The sequence below is a fragment of the Uncinocarpus reesii genome, genomic scaffold (assembly GCF_000003515.1).
Source record: "Uncinocarpus reesii 1704 scaffold_1 genomic scaffold, whole genome shotgun sequence".
Lineage (NCBI taxonomy): Eukaryota > Fungi > Ascomycota > Eurotiomycetes > Onygenales > Onygenaceae > Uncinocarpus > Uncinocarpus reesii.
Genome location: NW_003052500.1, coordinates 5,043,649 through 5,059,286, shown reverse-complemented (window position 1 = coordinate 5,059,286; position 15,638 = coordinate 5,043,649). Strand labels below are relative to the sequence as shown.

Here is a 15,638-nt window from a genome sequence, read left to right as displayed (position 1 = left end):
GTTGGGGAAGCGGGAAATGGCCCCTAGTCGCAGGGGAGTGCAGCGGTGTGTGGCAGTGACCTGGAGCTCCTCTAATTTGCTGTACCTGGCAGATCTATCGTGGCGCAAGCAGAGCAGAAGCAAATATTAGTTCCTGGCCGACAAACAAGAGCATGACGTTTCAGGGAGGCAGAACAACATACGAGACAGCTGAGCGACGAGGTGAAGCGGCGGGCGGCACGATGTTGATGCTGTGAAGAGCGACAGGAAGTTGGTGTTTGCGAGGTGAAAAAGACACCCCGCTATGCCTAAAACACGACAAGTGCCCTGTCGACAGCAACGCGGAGATTAACCGGGATCGCACAGGACGTTCAACATATTCAACAGTTGCAAAAAGGAGAGATGCGAGCTGGCCGACTCAGCACGTCCCGACGCTCAAGCTGCTCGAACACGATCCGCGGCTGGACTGGGCCAAAGAACAGGAGCAAGCAGCAGCATTCGATTGGGGGCCAGACAGCCCTGCCACTTGCATTCATGCAGCTGATGCAGGGAGCAACTTGCGACTCTGCGGCCGGACAACACTGCTGTTCATTGTTGGAGAGCACCGCGGGGAGAGCACCATTTCATTGTCGGTATTCAACTGCAGATGCGAGTCTCTTTCACTAGAACTTGGGCAAAGGCCGCCATCGATCACTCTGTCCCCTGATATATGCAATATTCAGGCGCTAAACTGACTCTTTCTCGCCCAGCACACTCGGTGCGGATTTGAATCAAGCCCACGGCGAGAAGAGGAACTACGTGCACCTCCAAAGAGCATACAGGAAATTTATCTCTGGCACACTCAGTCGCTATATCCTGAAGCCCATGACAAAAGTAGAGAAGTTTCACGCCTCTAAAGCAGCCACAAATACACGTTTTAGTCGATAAGGAAGAGGTAAAGAGGCATCCTCAACCGAATCATGTTTATACTTGGATTTCCTACTTGAATCTGGTCGATACTCTTCCGCTGAGTGCTTCTCCCTCTCTGTAAAAAGGCTGATAATCTGGTTAATTCACCTGCGATCTCGCAGCCCATCAAACTGAGCTGCCCTCCTATCAAGGCCTAACGCCAAATTTCGCACACGAGCGTCACGGCTATAAATAGAAACACATGAAAATCCTGGCTCAGAAACGACCTACCGCCCTGAGGCTTAAGAAAGCAGATCAGCCCGAGAAGCCTCGCAGGAAGCAAACCTAATAATGATACAAGCGAAATTCTTTGTTGATCATGGACCTGCCTCAGCCCGGCGAATCCACATGGAGAAAGGCGATGCTCTTCCGTGCCGATAGTTGGCTACAACAGGGTTCCAAATGGGCAAAATGCACTTTAGCTAGACGTCAAAGCGGCTTTTATACCTGCGTAGCCTGGTAGGACAGCGTTCAAAATTATTATTTACCAAATGCCCCCAATTGTATATAAACATGGTAATTGCAAAGGTATCCAAAATGCCAGATGCCGAATGCCCCATGGACAAAACAGAGCCGAGTAATGACCAACCCTTTAAGATGCTCCAAGTCCAAGTAAATACCAGATAACCCACCCCAACCGTCTTTGTCTTTTCCAGGAAAATAAAGATAGAATATAAGAGACGATAAGAATCCATCAGGAATAAAAGTAAAAATAAAAAAAAAAAAGAACTCGAAGTCGCCCGGGATCTTGAGCCTTTATCGACGTGAATTGAGGAATGAAAGAATTCACTGAGAAAAAGGGAAACAAAAACAAAGAATCCCGCCTAATTATGCTCGTCCCTATGTTGTAAAACGCTTGAGCAAATTTCAAAAAAGTGTAGGTGTGCGGACTGGGGCCGGAAATTGAACAACGGGTAGCATGGTCCTGAAAAGCACTGAGAAAGGGCCAGGAAATGCCGATGTATACACAGCTGCAAAGTTATAAAACATAGGTTTTTCATTACATGCCCACTGCGAAGAAACAAGGAGTAATATTCATGGTCTCATGTAGTCGTTTTTCGACTTGTCGCCAGCCGATTTTGACCTTTTCCTGCCAAAGGTGATGCCTTCATCGCTGCTTTCGCCGTCATCCTCGTCGTCGCAATCATACCTTAACTCATCTTCATGCGGCCGTTCATACGTACTCTTTGCATTCGTGACGGTCTCTCCAGTTCGGAGTAAGGGCGGTACCTTGTCAGGGTCCTTGTCATGTACCCCAGAATATAGATGGGAGCCATCATTCGAAAGAGATGATGCCCCGGACACAACTGACGGTATGCTCGGATGGGACGCGCAATAAGACATTCCACTTGTGAAATCATCTGCCGACGACGAAGACACAGTGACTGCAGAAGGAGGGGAGGTCATCGGCCTGGAAGGAGGTTGCTTGTATGCATCTACTTGCTCCTTCGCTGCTTGGTCAGAGTCGGTTTCCCTCGAGGCGTACATTTGCTCCCGATCATTATTCTGCTTAAAGACCAATCCCGTATTTACTCGAAGATTCATATCTCCTTGCATGCGGTGCCAATGTAGCGAATCCTGTGTCAATCTAGAAGAATATGGTGGAGCCTCTTCAACACACTGGTGCGACACGCTTCTTCGATGGCGACCGACTGGCCGCACAGTGGCATTCCAGTCTTCATTGGAATCGGGGGAAACCAGTGTAGGGTCCCGAATATTAGGGGTTTCCACATGACCAGTTGCGGAAGCAGTGCTAACAGCAACGCTTGGTGAACCATGCCCATCGCCATCGAAGGAAGCTCGGTCTGAAAAGGGCGATTTTTCCCGACGTCTTTCACCGATTTGCCAACTTTTGGTGAGTTTTAGTCCCGCTCCTCCGAATATTCCACTGACGTTAGAACTCGCGCTGCTTTCGAAAGTATGTGGGGGTGACGAGTCCCGCCGGGGTGAAATGAGCTCATGCCTCGCCGGTCGAATTGTTTTGATCGAAGGGGCATTGGAAAAGGTCGACGTGCTCCGTCCAGGTAAGTTTGGCCTGTGGTCGCGACTTGGAGTGCGATTCCCGCTAGTTTGCCTGCGACTTTGGCTAAAATAATCAGTTCCGTCTTCAAAGACAGGGCTTGCGACCACACTCTGAGACAATGGGTGCTCGCCTTCCCTTGCAATCCTGGGTATCCGTGTAGCGTCTTCATCGCCTCGCAAGCTCGATCGTCGTAATTCCCGGAGTATTTCTTTGCCAACAGCCATGCTGCTGGACGATGAAGTAGACTGACCATCAATGGAAGTCACAGAGCTGGGGGCTCTTTTTCGACTTTCCCTTGAACGACCAAAAATATTACCTCCCCATCTTGCGACGTTGGACTTTACTCGCTCAATGAACGGCAATTTCGTGACAGCCCGTGTGACTTCCTCGTTGGAAACTTCAATCCTCTTGCCTTTGCTCTGGTACCCAGGGTCAGTTCGTTCAATCCAGCCTCTTGGGATCTTGTATGTCTCGAAGGACCCAAGGGTGGTGCTTGATTTCTTTCAAGGTGATCCGCTTCGTAGGGTCCTTTTCAAGAAGGCGTTTGAAGAGATCCCTGAGTTCATCGTCAATCGATTCATAAACAAGCTCTTCTTCTGTTCGTTTATTGCTATTCATGACCGTCGGCATCTGAGTAGAATAGGGCTCGGCTTCAATTGGTTTCAGGCGCTGCCTTGGAATGAATACGTCGGCCTTTACAATGTTGTGGAATAGACCGTACTCATCGTCCGCAAGGAAAGGAAGTCTCCCGAAGATCATTCCGTAGAGAGTGACACCCAACGACCAAACGTCTATAGCGCCTGTAATCCTAGGAACCTTGCCAATTTTGTCCTCGAATTCGGTTCCAGTGTAACAAAGTTCGGGTGCATAGAAGGCTGGCGTTCCAACGGTCTTTGAAAGTTCACGCGCATCATCCAACTCAGCGGCATCGGTTTCAGCTATTTGTTCTTCCTCATCATCCCGAATCGGCCGCCCAAGATAGGAAACACCAAAGTCTGATATTTTGACAACGTGATCTGATGTAACTAAGAGGTTGGCCGGCTTGATATCCCGGTGTATAATACCCTGATAATGGAGATACTCAAGACCCAAGACAGCGTCTCGAAAAGCCGAACGTGCTTCAGAGATAGTTAGGCATGGAACGTATGCCATATCGTCGTCGTCGGACGGCCAATCTGACTCGGACGACTGGCAAGATAGAATATTTGATGCGATACTGAAGCGTCGTTCCAAAGAAGGATCCGAGGCATAGGCTCCGTACATACTTCCTTCAACAGCAGCAAGAGCAGATTCGCGCATTCGTTTTTCAAACTCACTGGTAGACGATACAGAATGACTTGGCGAGATTGCGGTGGTTAGGCGTTCCTGGTCCGCAGAAACCGGTAGACAAGGCATCGTGTACTCGGGGCCATACTCATCATCAGATTCACCTCCATGTTCCAAACTCCATGCTGGAATCCCAGCCATTCGCGTTGATGCCGACTGTTTCTTCTTGTGGATAATTTCTCTGCGCTGCCGGCGCCTTTGCATCGTCTTAACATATTGTAAACTATCCTCAAGGAAAGATGCAGACTCAGCGATGCCCTGTTTTTCCCGGCTTAGCCGACGTTTATCAGCAGTCACAATTTCTCGAAGTCCCTTCTTGCGCCAAATGATTTCACCATTCTCCACGTATTCTAGCACGATGTAGACCTTCTGCTGATTTGGATCATCAATAACCTCAAGCAGGCTCACAACGTTCGGATGACGAGCTTTCTTGAGAATCGCTACTTCTTTCTTCACTTTATCCTCAGGATTCCCGAGTTTCCCCAACCGGCGTCTTTTCGAATAGCGTTGAACGATCTTGATCGCGACTCTCTGGCCGGTTTTCATATGGCGGCCCAGCTTAACTTTGCCGTGTTCTCCTCGGCCTAGTTCATCAAGAATTTCATACTCATTGATAAGTTTATTCCCTGTGAGTACGTCGCGGTCGACCTCAGCGGTGTGCGTTCTAATTCACAACTCTGACGTTAGTAAGTAGTATAAGAAGTCGAAGAGAGAAAGGATGAAGAAGATAAGCTTACTCTTTCGGCTCTTGTAGGTGGGTGGGATGAAGTAATGACCGATGAGCACGGCCATCTTCGGACCCCATAGATGTAGAGAATTGGGCTGAAAAAAGTCCGGGGCTAGATATAGGCGTGTTACCTGCCGTCCGTGAACTTTGTGAACGGTCGTTATTATCTGGAGCCCAGGTATGACCTGATGATTGTGACGACCAGGTGTGCTGTGAAGGATAAGAACTACGTGAGCGAAGGAGTGGCGGCGGGTAGGGCGTAGGGTATTGTTGTCTTTGCAGGACGGCGTAGGACTGGTCAGGATATACGGGCAGATTCGTCGACATGTCGTGACGCGAAGAAGGTGGGACTTCCGATAGAGGGCTCAGTGGTGCAGGGTGGCTTCCTTCCGCGGCTCTCGGGGTGCTTGGGTTAGGTGACGGACCTACCGTCGAACCCGGGCGACTGTCAGAACGCGTATCACCACTATTCGGATCCATTAACGAACGGAGAGAACTCGATGAAGTGCTGGTTGAGGGCGGTCTCGACGTGTTGGAGGAATGAGGACGGTACGGAAATAAGTTAAATTTCTGAGGCAAACCCCTACGTTCTTCCGGCCGTGATTCAGCCTGCAGGCTTCTCTGCCTCGTTAAAGTATTGGATATCTGTCTTGAGATAGGACTCATGATTGACGACTGCCATTTGGACTGGCTTCCCTGGGAAGCATCCAAGGCCTTGTTCTCCGACTCACTGCGAGAGTGGCGAGAAGATTGCTGCCTTCGGGATCTGCCTCGGCCATCCCATTCATCACCCGTCTTCTTGGAGGAAGATGATCGTTGGTCCATGCTGCTGATGTGCCGGGAGCTTGTCCGTTCTACGCCAGTGTCCATTCAATGCCTGATCCAGGGGCGACGACCCGGGGGATGAAGGGGGGAAAGGCCGGTAGGAACAGATCCGCTGCCACCAGACACGATATTACCCGCAAAGGATATTTATTTTGGTCCTCATTTCCACAATTGTTGTCTCTGCGTGCTTCCTGCACTCAATAGCTAGGAAGCGCTTCGGAGTCCATCGCACGCAGGTCGAGTCTAGTTGGGAGCTGTAGTAGATCCCAATGTTTTGATTCCGCCAACGGACGAAAAGTGACGGACGATTGAATCGAGATCGGCATACAACAAAATGGGTGTCAAGCGAAGAAGTATAACGGGAGAGTGGGCTGGGTTAAGCGGTGCTGGCTAGGGAGCCTCCTTGGGCACCGTTGGTCGTGGAAATTGTCGGCAGGGCACAATCAGGGTACGGCACGGTCGACGGTATAACTATACAAAGATGCAAGATGATATGCGAAGGGATCAGATAATTGACAATGGAAAGCTGGAGGGGGGGGATCCCGGTTCAACGTGAAAATCAAGCAGCAGTGAGGTCCAGAAACTAAGAGTGGGCAATCTGAATCCTGATGTACTTTTTCCGTCTGCGGATGGTCTGTTCTCTTGGAGGGGATTACACGTTCTGTGTGTATCGATCTCCGTCAGTACGGCGGGCTAGTACTGTATGGCCGGCTGTGATTGGCCGATGTTGACGTGGAAACATGCATCCATGTGCCGCTAGTAAGAATAGTATTGGCATGTAACACTAGTAACAGCTAGAGGGAAAGGGGGTTTGACCCTTTGCAATATCAAACACATGGAACCAAGTAGTTTTAGCGAAACAACACACACAGGCTGTTGTGTGTCTGGGGATTTTCCAAGTGAGATAATTTAGCTTTGCACTCCCCGTATTTGCTTTGAGGAGTTTGGCCCAGAGATACTGAGGTGCTGTTCATATATCAGAGTCAGAGCACGCACACGGGCCCATCCCAATCTCCCATGCCCCAAGAGAACGGGTCCATGTTGAGTAAATTACCACGCTAGGTGCATGTCCGTATCGCACGTCGGCGCTAGACCCGACCGAGACAAGCGTCCCGCCCAGTCGAGTTTGGGCCTCGTCCCGTCTTTTGTTTTTTTGGCGGTTCAACCGCCCACTGAAAATGAATTGGCGGGTCCAGTCCCCCAGCACGGACGCTTGCCAAGTTTCTGACAAGCCCGGGAGCGTTCGACATCCTGGTTGCGGCCAGAAACGAAGCTTTGCTTTTGATCGTGCGGCCAACTTCTGCAGCCCAGGGATTGAAATGCCGACAGTACGGAGTACTTGTGTCGATTCCAAAGAAAAAAGAGGACTGGCCTCGAAGCTAAACAATGCCGTTCTTCCGCTTGAGTCAGATTCATGGCAAGCTTGGGGGCGTGGACGACACCCAGTTTGCTGAGATTCAGCCCTGACAAGCCATGCCAGGCTCCAGGGCTGTCGAGAAGCAAACAAAATACAGGAAACGATTGGATACGACGATGCTTGGTACATCCAAGTCCACATGCAAATTTGTTGGCGGTGCACATGCCCTGCCTGGACCGGGCGAAATGGCCTGGGTTCTGTACCCCAATACCCGGATCTAACGATCAAAAGGGTGCTGCCGGATGGAAGATGTACCTTCGAGAGGGATTATTCTTTGGGAGAAAGCTCTCAAATCAGCCGGAGTGGCGCGTGGCTGACCAACCCCATTGCTCCATGGACGTATACTACATAATGGTACCCCGAACTCTCGTACCCTATTCCCAATCCTGTACGATGAGTCGTTGGTTGAGGTGCGATGATGATAAATTATACCCCCGTGAATTCCTGAGTGGATAATCGAATCCGGCCCTTGCATAAGAACCACAATAAGGTTCACCAGAGAACGCTCTGAAGAAACCCAGTGTTCAAGTCAATCATCACGGCATCGGGAGGATTTTCAGCGGACAGTTCTCCGCATCGAGCACAGCTTAACGGGGAAATACTGGACGGGCCGTGACGGAAGCTTTGTTTAACGGTACACATTCAACGGCAGCTCGGGTAAGCAGAAGGGGAATCGGGCAAGAGGCGGCTGGAATGGGAACACCCCCAACCAATACCAAAAGTTGGTGACTCCTAATCGGCATCAAACAGCAACATGCGTGCGTACGTACGCCTGTAGCGCCACAGCGACGAGGCACCTACAATATCGGCCTTGATGGTGCTATGAAAACCAAGATTTCCGACCTACTTTCGTGGAGGAGTGGGCTAGACATCACACCACCTTCCCATCTCCAACGTATTCCCTAGTACCATGAATCGTTTTGCCACTGATGGTTAATGCGCCATCCAGACGAGATCATCTGCTCAAACGAAGCGATGCGGGCGGCTTCAACAGCACGGCCCGCAGTTGCGTCATTGTTACATAAGCACTTCGGGCCTATGTGGCTCCGAAGCCCCACCGTTCAAGCGGGTGTCTTGGCGTTCTCGTTGCCGCGCAACATCTCGCTGCCGTTGTTGACAGCAAACAATTGGACTGTTGATGAACCCATGTTCCACCATCACCCGGCTGAACCTGCGGCCGTCCGCTCAAAGAAAAGTGGGTTGGCGTTGTCCACTGCCTACATCTGCAGAGATCCCTCTTCTCGATGCCCCGCTTCGAATTTCATTGGAACATGCCGTGATGAACTGTTGTGGCCCGATTGATATTGAAAGGCGCTTGTTTCTTTATCTTCACTCTCGAGAGACAGGCTGGCGGTTGTCTAATTGGCCCATTTAATCGACCTAAACTGAGCGTTCGACGCCGCGCAACAATGGTTTGATATTGCAGAGTAACGCAACGAGAATCTCTCTGTAACCGTCATGGTCAAAGCCATTCGCATCGGGGTTTTAATCCAGCTTTCTGTCGGGCTGGCTTCCAGCACTATCGCCAACTTACCCTATAACCCATCTTACGTATGGGCTCCTTCGCGGGACAATGACTCCCTGGCATATATCCTCTCGCCCAAGGCTTCCGGCTCTAGTGAACTTCGGCTACGAGCATTGGACCTATCAGCTCGATTTGATGTATCAGCACCGCATTTTGTGGACCTGATCGGTGCATCATCCTTTTTACCCGAACCTGGCGTTAGGAATATTGTTCCTATCCCAAATAATGCCGGTCTCCCGGTGGTCTACGCAGGTGACTGTCGTTCAGGCCTGGCTGAGGTGTGGCGTTTTGTGCCTGGTGCAGATGGATTTGGTGCCAACGGGACTTGGTCAAAGTCATTTGTGAAGCAGGGTGGAGATAATGAGGAGATGGATTTATCCGGCCCAAATTACCTAGCCGCCGGGTTCGCGTTCCCAGATTCAGAAAGGGAGACGGTCTCGGAAGTCTATATTTTCGGTGGAATGTGTCCAACGGTCGATGTCAACGAGCAGTCCTGGATTTCGTCGGCTGATTATTCTAGGACTATGATCTCTTTGCGTCCTGGACAGTCTCTCGATAATAACTATTATGAATACTCTATTTCATCGAATTTATCCCCGCCAGTCGAAGAAGCCGGTTTCAGCATGACGCCACTTCTCCCGGCATACTCAAATTCGTCGTCCGGGAAGCAACTGCCACAACAGAGTTTTGCACTCCTAGGTGGTCATACCCAGAACGCTTTTCTTAACATGTCGCGAATTGCGCTATTTTCATTGCCTGAGCGCAGTTGGAGCTACATTTCAATTCAGCCCCCTCCTACGCCGCTACCTGCGCAAATAGATGCACAATACGTCCAAGGAATTGAGCCACGGTCAGGCCATACAGCTGTTCTGTCTCCAAATGGAGATAAGCTCGTTGTATTTGGTGGCTGGGTCGGGGATATTTCTGTCCCTGCTCAGCCGCAGCTTGCAATTCTTCAACTAGGTGAAGCGTATGGAGGTTCGGGGGAGTGGACTTGGTCCATCCCTGAAGATGCAGTCCGCAATCTACCCACTGCTGGCATATTTGGCCACGGGGCTGCAATGCTTCCTGGCGGAATCATGGCTGTGGTTGGTGGTTATGAGATCTCGGGGTCCACAAAACGGTCAAACTTGGAACCTCAAGACAATTCACGGCTATACCTTTTCAATGTTACCTCTGAAGCATGGGTTACGACCTACATCCCCCTTGAAAAGATCGATTCTTCAAAGGATAGTTCAGGACCGCTCTCTTCTCCGGGCCAAAAGGCTGGCCTTGGCGTCGGTCTAGGGGTCGGCGTATCCGCTGCCGTTACAGGAGTGATCGTTTTATTTTGTGCTCGGACCCGTCACCAACGAGCCCATAGAAGAGTTCGTGAGCAAGAACTCCGAAATTTAGCTCTTGGTGCTGAACGACCTCATGTAAGTGTTGACGAAACGCCTGGCGGATTATATCAGCCCATGGTGCAGGTGAATCGAAAGCAAACAGGATTTAATGCGCATGACGATGGTTGTGGTGCCGATGCTGAAAATAAGAATGACGATGAAAATGGTGGATCTATGGCAGAGAGAACGGGCCTGTTGGTTGATGTACCCATGCGTGGGTCAAAAAGAGGAATGCATTCAAGGACGTATCAACCGGCAACATTATCCGATGACCTGCGAAGGACTTCGACATTTTGCAACATTCATCCCATCGAGGAAGGAGAAGAGTACGAGGAAAGTTCCAAGGCCCAAATCCAATCATTACGCTCAAGGGAGGCAAAGAGGCATAGTCAGAGTTCGATAATGTCAGATCCTTTCAAAGACCCCCCTTCACCGGTTAAAGCCTGCCTTCCACCTCCAATGATTCCGTCTCGGCTCGGAGACGACGCGAAATTGGAATGGAGGCATAGTCTTGCATCTAATAATATGTCGATAAACGATATCCACAGACGTCGTCGTCAACTAGCAGACAAAACTGACCGGACTTTATCTAATCTCTCTGAATCTTCAAATTCGTCAATATCGGCGTCATCTTATGGGACGGCCTCAATGGGATTGAACCTGGTTACTACCCAAACGCCCGCCTTCCGGTCTCGCCAGAATCTACCTTTATCTGACCCATTATGTGAAGCGAAGGATACCAAACATTACATTGAATATCCTCCTCCACATTTGCTAGCCAATGATCTGATGTTTATCCCCCAAGCTTTACAACCAACACCGACTACTGAAGTTTGCGGGCAGAGAGAAACTGGATCGCCGTTTGGAGTTGGGGCTAGCTCCTTACTTCCGTCTGAAAGACGAGATCCGCCAATTCAAAATAAAACCAAGGCCCGAGAATGGGTTGGATCCGTTCGTCGCGCGCTCAGTTTGGCGAAGAAACCGGAAAATGCCAGGACCAATTCCCTAGACTCAAATCTGGCTCCCAGCTTGGAGCGAAGTATAAGTTCCAGCCCGACAAAAAGTTTCCACAGTGCTCAAGAGGACTCTTTTGGCACCCCAGATAGTGGCGCAAAGCTGCCACGAAGAGCCGTCAGCACGAATTCTTCCGTTTTGAGACGTAAGAAGGGTGCAAAAGACTGGGATGCCAAGCCATCACCTGCTGAGAGATCTACGGTGCTCCGGAGAAAAACGTTGGATGGTACGCTATCGTTCGAGAGCGGGACTGGCAGCGGCAGGAGCACATCTTCCCCGGATACAATCGACTACCATGACGAAGATGAGGATGAAGATTGGGATGTGGAAGCAGCCGCGCAGGGCCGGGTGGTGCAAGTCACGTTTACAGTACCAAAGGAGAAACTGCGAGTTGTAAATGCAGGAGACGGAGACGGACTCGATGACGACGACGATGACGATGATGGGAGACGAAGCAATGACGGCTCTCTAGGGGCGAAAAGCAGCTCTCCCGACGTGGATTGACGTAGGTCAGATATTGATTATTGATACATTTTTGCGCATTTCTTCACATTTGCATGGCATGGAATATTAGGAATATTTATAGGCAGGTGTACGTACTATTGCGGTGGCAATTTGATTGGGAATTTTATGGCAGTTTCTTTTCGGTATTGTCGACGGAGGATAGTTTTTGGGATTTCACGGCTCTAGCCGCCTTTCCCCTACGGAACCCCAGCCATCTTCTTATCGGACGTTTCGGGCATCCCTGTTTTGTGTTGTTGCCTGCAGGCTGGTCCCGACTTGCACATGCCAAGAACCCGGGGTTCCGTGGCGATCAGCGGAGAAAAAGGCGAGGGTTTCAAGGAGACGTAGGATGTTGGAAAACATATCTATCGAATTCGTCTATTTCGTTTTCTTCTATATTACGTCTTGTCTAACTTGGAAAGGGTTTGTACGCCAAGGCTGTCTATAGTATTGCATCGAAATTCACTCAAATCCGTATCAAAACGAAGTTTAGAGAAACAAAAAGGAGAGGAAACGCGAGAAAATACCGCAAAGTAGGGGTCTTTCACCCTGGTATATGCATGAGCATACCTCGAGGGTATGGTAATTTACGCCGTATGCGCATTGTGGATGCGAGACAGCGGGCAGGCAGCCCCAGTCAAAAGAAAGATGCAGGACAGAACACTTCTCGAGTATTGGGCGCTGCCAACACATCACCGACCAAGTTTGCTGTTGAGCCATTCAGCAAGATTCGTCAGATCTTGTTCCGAATCAAATGCATATGTGACGTGTTTGAGCACAGAGTGCCAGTCTGAAATTTCATGAAGCGGTCTCTTGTCGAGATGCTGGTGGACCACTCGAGCCTGGATATCTGCTCGTTCGGGGTCGGCGGACATGGAGACGTGGTTTTCGACTATTAGCCCTTGTTTTACATGTAGGGAAACGCGAGTCTGGGTCCAATGGTGGAAAACGGGGTTGGTGAGTAGAGTCTTCGCATAGGCCTCAATCAAATGGATCAAGAAGTGGGTGTATACGTACCGAAGGATGCAGATGGGTTGGCAGGTCCGGCCTTGGCCGCGGGTCTTCCTTTGTGGGATGGGTAGAAAATGTGAATCGAGGGGATGGTTTGTATGTCCAATCCATTGACTGCACGACAGGCATTTAGCAGTTACCTAGGGGTGCAGTCGGTTGCAGGAAGATGCAGCGTACCTCGTATTCATGAATGTCGGCTTCAATCTGATCTATACCATAAATAGTACTCTTATCGACCGCACCCACCGCCCAATTACCATGAGAAAAAAGATAGGGTTCATCGTGCTGCTCCTGAACCTTCATTAGGCAGTTTCGATCAGAGTTATAGAGCAAAGTGAATTCTTCCATAATCCTGAGGGCCAGCGCTTGCATTATATCCTTTCCCGGTAAACCAGGTAGAGTCGATGAGATATTGCCAACTGGAGACCTCACGCTGTCAACGCCTTTCGCATATAAGTACGGCCGAGCAGGGGAGCTCAGAATAGCTCCAATCGAATTGATATTCGGAGAATCAATTAAGCACGTGCCATGGTGCAATGCCCTAAACCTTGATAGTTTGTATGCTGAGCCAGAAATCTTAAGAGCGTTGGGTGTTGTCTCAACGGGCGGACTCTCAATATCGTCTGTCCTCGTTGGAACAACCTGTTTCGGAGGTGGAACAGGGGAATCTCGGCTCATGACAATATCATGGCGGGTATTGACACTTGTATTAGCTGCCCCAATTTTATGTAGAGCCCTAACGACCATTTCGGCATGCCTATCGCGATGGAATTCTGACTTGGGGGAAATGACGCTGTAATTGATGTTTCCTTCATCATGGAATACGGTCCCGCCGCCAGATCTGCGTCGCAGCAAGGCAAGCGGAGGTCTTTCTTTATCAGTGGCATTCTTCACGGGTCGGTTTCGATTGAGGAGGTGTAGGTCCATTTCAAGCCATGGTATCTGGTTTCTTCCGATGATAACACTTGGGCGGTTCACGTACAGGAAGAGGACTTTTGAATTATCAGGGCTGTGACTGTAGAGGTAGTTTTCAATTGCGAGGTTGACATGTGGATCGGTGCTAACGGAACGGTATATCTGATGTTCGGCGCTTTGCACCGCAGACTGGAAAGAAGGCCCGAGATGAAGGCGCTGCTGACGAGGTGAATTAGCCCGTAGATGCCCTGGTCTGGGTATACATCGCGCTGCAAGTCTTGGAGGTGAATGCCAATGCGATTGGCGTAACGGGAGCATTTGACCTGGGCTGGAGGAAGGGAGGAAGTCGAGGGTGGAATTCTGGCGGGCGGAGATATTTTTTCTCGGCGGAGCTGCGAGAGCCGCCGAAGCGGACAGCGGGAGCTAGTCCTGTCTGGGAAAGGCTGGAATGCAGCTGACTCATCGAGGCCGTCGATATCGGAGCTCTCGAGCAAGCAAAGCCCCCCAGCTGATTTTCGCTCGTGAAGACAAGTTCTGAGAGCAGTTTCAAACCGAGCTGGCGATAAGAAAGCCATTGCCATTCTCTCTACGCCTCGCCAGACGACAGGCCTAATTCATCACTGTCAATCGCATTACCCTTGATCTAGGAAGAGCTGCCCCACCAAACCATGTCGACCTTCGGAGAATATTTTAGGGTCACCACGTATGCGATATATTCCCTTTCAATATTCTGTCCATTATTCTGATGACTACAGCTATGGTGAATCCCACTGCCGCTCTGTCGGCTGCATTGTCGACGGCTGTCCGCCAGGAATGGAGCTCACAGAAGAGGACATTCAACCCCAAATGACCCGCCGAAGACCCGGCCAAAGCGCTCTAACGACACCCAGAAACGAGAAAGATAAAGTGGAAATCCAATCTGGTACTGAATTTGGCATCACATTAGGAACACCTATTGGTATGGTTGTGAGAAATGAGGACCAAAGACCCAAAGACTATGGAAATAAAACCATGGATATGTACCCCCGGCCCAGCCATGCGGACTTCACCTACTTGGAAAAATATGGCGTCAAGGCTAGTAGCGGTGGCGGGAGAAGTAGTGCGAGAGAAACCATAGGTAGGTCGATGATATGTTCTATTGTTGTGTGTGAATCGAGAGGTGCTCACTGGTGTTTTCCAAGGTCGTGTGGCTGCCGGCGCAATTGCGGAAAAGTACCTGCGACTTTCCCATAATGTTGAGATCGTCTCATTCGTATCCTCTGTTGGAAACGAACACCTATTCCCACCCACACCCGAATACCCAAGTGCCTCTACAAATCCAGAATTTCTGAAACTCATCGAAACTATTGACAGGAAGACAGTGGACTCCTTCGTTCCGATCAGATGCCCCAATACCGAAGCAGCTCAACGCATGACTAAATTAATCGAACACTTCCGTGACCGTCAGGACAGCATTGGAGGGACAGTAACCTGTGTTATTCGCAATGTCCCTGTTGGGTTGGGGGAGCCTTGCTTCGATAAGCTCGAAGGCAAACTTGCTCATGCCATGTTGAGTATCCCGGCGACAAAAGGATTTGAGATTGGGTCAGGTTTCGCAGGCTGCGAGGTGCCAGGATCAATCCATAACGATCCGTTTGTTGTCGCCACAAAAGAGGCGACTGGCGGCAACGGCACTACCCAACATCTTACTACTAAAACAAACAATAGCGGTGGTATCCAGGGAGGTATTTCCAATGGCGCATCAATATACTTCCGCGTAGCATTCAAGCCACCAGCGACTATTGGCCAGGCTCAAACGACAGCCACCTATGCATTTGAAGAGGGTACTCTGGAAGCCAAAGGACGCCATGATCCGTGCGTTGTGCCACGCGCAGTACCTATCGTTGAAGCCATGGCCGCGCTCGTTATCGTCGATGCGTTGATGGCCCAAAATGCCAGGGAAACCGCAAAGAACCTTCTTCCGCGTCTGGCTAGAACCGTTCCTACGCACCCTACGGGCATGCCACCTCAGTCGCAACAGTAGATGAATATGCATCCTTGAT

The 15,638-nt window shown here is 50.2% G+C and overlaps 6 protein-coding genes across 6 annotated transcripts; 3 read left to right on the top strand and 3 right to left on the bottom strand.

Moving 5' to 3' along the window:
- Positions 1 to 1,246: 1,246 nt before the first annotated feature.
- UREG_01939 (uncharacterized protein) lies at positions 1,247 to 1,543 on the top strand (the record flags this gene model as incomplete). Its single annotated transcript, XM_002542377.1, has 2 exons — positions 1,247 to 1,386; positions 1,456 to 1,543. 2 exons carry the CDS (start codon positions 1,247 to 1,249, stop codon positions 1,541 to 1,543), a joined length of 228 nt encoding a protein of 75 aa, XP_002542423.1.
- A 419-nt stretch (positions 1,544 to 1,962) lies between these two features.
- On the bottom strand, positions 1,963 to 2,472 carry UREG_01938 (uncharacterized protein; the record flags this gene model as incomplete). The annotated part of the gene is made up of 1 exon (XM_002542376.1): positions 1,963 to 2,472. The coding sequence occupies one exon, from the start codon at positions 2,470 to 2,472 to the stop codon at positions 1,963 to 1,965; it is 510 nt and encodes a 169-aa protein (XP_002542422.1).
- A 919-nt stretch (positions 2,473 to 3,391) lies between these two features.
- UREG_01937 (uncharacterized protein) lies at positions 3,392 to 5,828 on the bottom strand (the record flags this gene model as incomplete). The annotated part of the gene is made up of 2 exons (XM_002542375.1): positions 3,392 to 4,940; positions 5,014 to 5,828. 2 exons carry the CDS (start codon positions 5,826 to 5,828, stop codon positions 3,392 to 3,394), a joined length of 2,364 nt encoding a protein of 787 aa, XP_002542421.1.
- A 2,875-nt stretch (positions 5,829 to 8,703) lies between these two features.
- On the top strand, positions 8,704 to 11,670 carry UREG_01936 (uncharacterized protein; the record flags this gene model as incomplete). Its single annotated transcript, XM_002542374.1, has 1 exon — positions 8,704 to 11,670. The coding sequence occupies one exon, from the start codon at positions 8,704 to 8,706 to the stop codon at positions 11,668 to 11,670; it is 2,967 nt and encodes a 988-aa protein (XP_002542420.1).
- Positions 11,671 to 12,664: 994 nt separating this feature from the next.
- UREG_01935 (uncharacterized protein) lies at positions 12,665 to 14,059 on the bottom strand (the record flags this gene model as incomplete). The annotated part of the gene is made up of 4 exons (XM_002542373.1): positions 12,665 to 12,795; positions 12,822 to 12,890; positions 12,939 to 13,849; positions 13,920 to 14,059. 4 exons carry the CDS (start codon positions 14,057 to 14,059, stop codon positions 12,665 to 12,667), a joined length of 1,251 nt encoding a protein of 416 aa, XP_002542419.1.
- A 205-nt stretch (positions 14,060 to 14,264) lies between these two features.
- UREG_01934 (chorismate synthase) lies at positions 14,265 to 15,619 on the top strand (the record flags this gene model as incomplete). The annotated part of the gene is made up of 3 exons (XM_002542372.1): positions 14,265 to 14,299; positions 14,352 to 14,713; positions 14,778 to 15,619. 3 exons carry the CDS (start codon positions 14,265 to 14,267, stop codon positions 15,617 to 15,619), a joined length of 1,239 nt encoding a protein of 412 aa, XP_002542418.1.
- Positions 15,620 to 15,638: the final 19 nt, after the last annotated feature.